The 6,000-nt window shown below is 46.9% G+C and overlaps 1 protein-coding gene across 2 annotated transcripts in view; it reads left to right on the top strand.

Annotated features, from left to right (window-relative positions):
* Positions 1-2,551: 2,551 nt before the first annotated feature.
* Positions 2,552-6,000, top strand: part of SKAP2 (src kinase associated phosphoprotein 2) — a 308,716-nt gene continuing 305,267 nt past the window's right edge. For both annotated transcript variants that reach the window (XM_078766927.1, XM_078766928.1), the window contains exon 1: positions 2,552-2,640. In XM_078766927.1, the coding sequence (XP_078623053.1) occupies positions 2,604-2,640 (37 nt within the window). In that variant the 5' untranslated portion in view covers positions 2,552-2,603. The remainder of the gene's footprint in view (positions 2,641-6,000) is intronic.

The following is a 6,000-nucleotide window of genomic DNA, read 5'->3' as shown; positions in this document are numbered from 1 at the left end:
ACTCACATCACTGAATGTTGTGAGCGAAATATCATATCATAGCATGTTTTCTGCATGTTCCACTTTGTCAACTCACATCACTTCCCCGACGGGGGACCTAGGCGTAACGCTTGTTCATGTTGCAATGTGCAGTACTCTCCTTTGTGAAGAGTACGCGAGCTATCACTGGCACCTTGGTCAATTTCAAAATTCCTGCCAGAACTACTTGGTCGAGCATCAGGCCTGGCCAGCCTGTTTGTGAATGACTTGGGCCAAAAACATCCTCCAGCCAACCCCACAAGAACATGGGAACAATTTGGTCATTAAAGAAAAAGAAGACTGTGCAGGTAACTTCGAGTAAGACCACGAAAGAAGAAGCACATAATTCAAGTGTTCAAACACAAGCTACTTACTCCACTTGTTGTGTGGGACACGTTCTTTGTAATTGCTGTAAAAATGTGACAATATTGTTACAGCCACGGGTTTTGGGGTGTACTCCGAGTGGGTGCTTCAGTTCCTCCAGGACTACCAGACTACCGGATGTGAGGCTACTGAACGCAGATAACACCGTGACCCGGAGGGTTGATAATCAACCGCGAACACCAATTCGTCTTCCAGATGCCCCAACCCCAGGTTCTTACGCCAGACTACCGTTTACCTGTGGATGATGTGGATTTACAACCTGATTTCGCGCCCTCGATGTGCACCAATCTTGGGTTTTAATCAGATGCAGCCGAATGAAACTGCCAGTGCACACCGGGCATAGACTGCAGCCAATTGGTGCGAACTGAAATGTCTTCCCGTCTAACCACTAGTACGGGCTAGACTAAACTATTGAAATAAATGGCGTGCACAGATAGATCAGAAGAACCAAAGTACGGGGTTTATTTAGAAAAAGGGGGTTGAGGAAAAGTATGTGGACATTCAAAGCAATTGTTTTATTGTATGTACAGCAGAGAAGGACATAAGACGTGCAATGGAGAGGATTCGGGTGAGTGCAAATGAACACGTTGGAGAGATACCCGGTAATTATCCCCTTTTATTAGAGGATAATTATTACAATCTTATAAACTAACACAATATTGGTGCCAATTCAGAATCACGCCGGCAGAGTTTAAGAGGGAGAGAGAGATATCGAGGTTGGTTGGTCCTCCACCTCATCACGCGAGGACCGTCGTGTACTTCGCTTCCCCAAACTATGGATTGGGAAAAGCGGTGAAATACTCGTTGAGCTCTATTAGCTATGGACTGGATAATTGCTGATCCACTGCTCACGGCTTCTGTTCAGATCCGACACCCTTGTTAGTTCATCGTCCTCTCGTCTGCTTCTACCAGACGTGAGTCTGGTATTATTGTTTATCAGACCTATTGAAGTTTTATCAGAAGTTTCTTGTTTATCAGACCCAGACTTGTGGACTCCAGACCATATTGTTGAACCCAGATCAGACCGACTAATCACTGGCTGATCACCGTCTTTTATTTGTCTGTGCTCTATCCTTTTAAATGCAGAACGTGAAGCGAGGAAGCAGCACATACCATTTTTAGTCTTTAGTATGACTCGGACGCGGTTTGAACCACTGACCTCCCGGACTCAGAGTGGATGTTACAACAATTACACTCCCTAGTGTGGTCCCCATCAGGTACTCACACCTAAACCTCCACTACCTGAGTGTATCACATTTACCCCCCTCACCCCTCCCCCCACCACTCCCCACGCCACTACATACTCATACATGTACCCACAGTACCCAGGTTTAACACAATGCCCCCCCCCTTCCAACTACGTACTCACACATGTATCCACAGTACCCAGGTTTAGTACAATGCCCCCCCCCCAAATACGTACTCACACATGTACCCACAGTACCCAGGTTTAACACAATTCCACCCCCCCCTACTCCGTACTCACACATGTACCCACGCCACAGTACCCAGGTTTAACACAGTCGCCCCCCCCCAACCCCCCAACCACGTACTCACACATGTACCCACAGAACCCAGGTTTAACACAGTCCCCCCTCCCCCCAACCACGTACTCACACATGTACCCACAGTACCCAGATTTAACACAATTCCACCCCCCCCCCCCCCAACTACGTACTCACACATGTACCCACGCCACAGTACCCAGGTTTAACACAATGCTGCCCCCAACCCCCCCAACCACGTACTCACACATGTACCCACAGTACCCAGGTTTAACACAGTCCCCCCGTCCCCCCAACCCCCCAACCACGTACTCACACATGTACCCACAGTACCCAGGTTTAACACAATTCACCCCCCCAACCCCCAACCACGTACTCACACATGTACCCACAGTACCCAGGTTTAACACAGTCCCTCCCTCCCCCCAACCACGTACTCACACATGTACCCACAGTACCCAGGTGTAACACAATGCCCCCCCCCCCACAACTACGTACTCACACATGTACCCACAGTACCCAGGTGTAACACAATGCCCCCCCCCCCACACAACTACGTACTCACACATGTACCCACAGTACCTTCTCCCGTTAGCCGTCCATACAGTGCGTGTGTTGTGTAATTTCCTTCCGTTTTCGCCTCGCTATGAATTCAACTTCCGCGCCGAATGCAGGATTCGACGTCCCGGGAACGCGATGGGTCTGCCCGACGATGTGAAGCAACTTCTGGAAGGTATGGTACCATACATAGTGTAGGGTATCCCTCGCCGCATGATATGTTCGTAGGTTCATTGTTAAATGCATGGTAGCTACGTGACACGCACAAACTTGTAAGGTTTGGAATAGCACACACGAAGAGGAAACGCGTGTGTGATCTGTGCGTACTTTGCTCTTGCATGCCAAATTGGGCGGATAAACGATGGGAATACCACGTACTTCATGGGAATAGCACTTACTTCGATTGGAATAGCACGTACTTTGATTGGAATAGCACGTACTTTGATTGGAATAGCACGTACTTCATGGGAATAGCCCGTACTTCGATGGGAATAGCACATACTTCGATTGGAATAGCACATACTTCGATTGGAATAGCACGTATTTCGATGGGAATAGCACTTACTTCGATTGGAATAGCACATACTTTGATTGGAATAGCACGTACTTTGATTGGAATAGCACGTACTTTGATGGGAATAGCACATACTTCGATGGGAATGGCACATACTTCGATGGGAATAGCACATACTTCGATTGGAATAGTACATACTTCGATTGGAATAGCACTACTTTGATTGGAATAGCACGTACTTTGATTGGAATAGCACTACTTTGATTGGAATAGCACATACTTCGATGGGAATAGCACATTCTTCGATGGGAATAGCACATACTTCGATTGGAATAGCCCTACTTTGATTGGAATAGCACGTACTTTGATTGGAATAGCACGTACTTCGATGGGAATAGCACGTACTTCGATGGGAATAGCACGTACTTCGATGGGCATAGCACTACCTCGATGGGAATAGCACTACCTCGATGGGAATAGCTCTTACTTCAATTGGAATAGCACGTACTTTGATTGGAATAGCACGTACTTTGATTGGAATAGCACTTACTTCGATTGGAATAGCACGTACTTTGATTGGAATAGCACGTACTTCGATTGGAATAGTACATACTTCGATGGGAATAGCACTACTTCGATGGGCTTAGCACTACCTCGATGGGAAGAGCACTACCTCGATGGGAATAGCACGACCTCGATGGGAATAGCACTACCTCGATGGGAATAGCACTACCTCGATGGGAATAGCACTACCTCGATGGGAATAGCACTACCTCGATGGGAATAGCACTACCTCGATGGGAATAGCACTACCTCGATGGGAATAGCACTACCTCGATGGGAGTAGCACTACCTCGATAGGAATAGCGCTACCTCGATGGGAATAGCACATGCCTCGATGAGAATAGCACATACATCGATGGGAATACCACGTATCACAATGGGAATACCACATGCATCGATGGGAATACCACGTATCACAATGGGAATACCACATACATCGATGGGAATACCACATACATCGATGGGAATACCACGTATCACAATGGGAATACCACATACATCGATGGGAATACCACATACATCGATGGGAATACCACGTATCACAATGGGAATACCACATACATCGATGGGAATACCACATACATCGATGGGAATACCACGTATCACAATGGGAATACCACATACATCGATGGGAATACCACGTACTTCGATGAAAAATTACGTATTGGTAAACTGCTGTACAACAACTCCTATTGGTGATTTACCAACATGAGGTGTTTGCACGTAAATTTATCCACAAAATTCCAGATATTCAGCGCGTATCATGGAAGTCTTAAAAAAAAACCTCCAAGATCAAAGGAATGTGGTTCGATTCCTTGTGTCCTTTTTCTCTATTGAACTGTTGTTCTTTCCGAGGTTTCGATGTCGGTTAAGTTGAAATGAAATAAAAATTGTCTCCGAGAATATTCTGACGGGAGTGCTGCACATGGATCATGCCGGGGATGCTGCACATGTAGCATGCCGGGGTTGCTGCACATGGTGCATGCCGGGGGTGCTGCTCTCGGAGCAGGCCAGGTGTGCTGCACTGGTGTTCTTTCCGAGGTTTCGATGTCGGTTAAGTTGAAATGAAATACAAATAGGCTCGGAGAATATTCTGACGGGAGTGCTGCACATGGATCATGCCGGGAGTGCTGCACATGGAGCATGTCGGGGGTGCTGCATATGGAGCATGTCGGGTGTGCTGGAGTATGTCGGAGGTGCTGCACATGGAGCATGTCGGTGCTGCTGCACATGGAGCATGTATGGGGTGCTGCACTAGGAGCATGACAGGTGTACTGCACATGGAGCATGCCGGGTGTGCTGCACATGGAGCATGCCGGGTGTGCTGCACTGGAACATGCCTGGAGTGTTGCCCATGTAGCCTGCTGAGAGTGTTGCCCATGTAGCCTGCTGAGAGTGTTGCACATGGATCATGCCGGGAATGCTGCACATGGAGCATGCTGGAAGTGCTGCACATGGAGCCTGCCGGGAGTGCTGCACTAGAGCCTGCTGGGTGTGCAGATGTTGGGATGTGTATTTTATTGGGATTCCTTCAACTTGATAAATAGTTTTATCGAACCTTTTAAAACAGATCCATTGTTATATACCGGATACCGGATGAGTTGATCAATGAGTGCGCATTGTTTGGAATTAAATACAAACCAAGCTGTCATGTTGTTTAACATTTGAGGTTGTTTAAAATGTTTCTGGGAATTAACTTGTCATTTTAATAGCGTTATGTACTTGTAGTAAGTACACAAAGCGAATACTTGCCATTGATGACCTGGATGGGTAAACAAAGGTAAAAGGTGAATAATGATGTTTATAACTTTATAATGCAACGCCATCTACAGACTTGGCATTTAATATGGAATATATATATTTAATTGACTTGGGTTTCCTTTCTGAACTCAGAATATCAATCTGATGAGTTTCTTTTACGCTTCGGTGATTTCTTTGTTGAAAGAACCATGTCACTGATTATCTGTCGCAGCAAGAGGTTAATAACAGGATTATATTACAGGTGGCGTGACAAAATGTACGGACAGGTACATTTGACGATTGGCTTCACAATGGGGTATATAAGGGTTGTTGCGTTCTGTATTAGTGGAAAACAACTGCTGCATGTCTACAAAAGTTATTGCCGCTTCCCCTGGAGATGGTCCGTCAACTCGACAATGCTGTTTGTCATGGAGTGGTGGCTTTACGAAATTCCGGCATGAAACAGTGTGCTATTGCTCGGCAGTATGGCATCACTCAAGGTCAGGTGTCAAAGATCCCGAAACGAAATGCTCAGAGGGGTGTCCCTCCTCCAATATCGAGGCCAGGACGTCCCCGCAGAACCACAAGGAGGGATGATCGCCAGCTACACCGGTTAGTCCGCAATGGCCATACCAAGTCAGCTAATCGGCTTAGGGCTGAGTGGCAGCAACTGACAAATGTGCCTGTATCCAGAAGGCTAGTCAACCAACGACTGGT

The sequence above is a fragment of the Myxine glutinosa genome, chromosome 12 (assembly GCF_964187855.1).
Source record: "Myxine glutinosa chromosome 12, kmMyxGlut1.1, whole genome shotgun sequence".
Lineage (NCBI taxonomy): Eukaryota > Metazoa > Chordata > Myxini > Myxiniformes > Myxinidae > Myxine > Myxine glutinosa.
The sequence above is the reverse complement of the archived record's forward strand: the minus strand, read 5'-3'. Positions and strand labels throughout refer to the sequence as shown.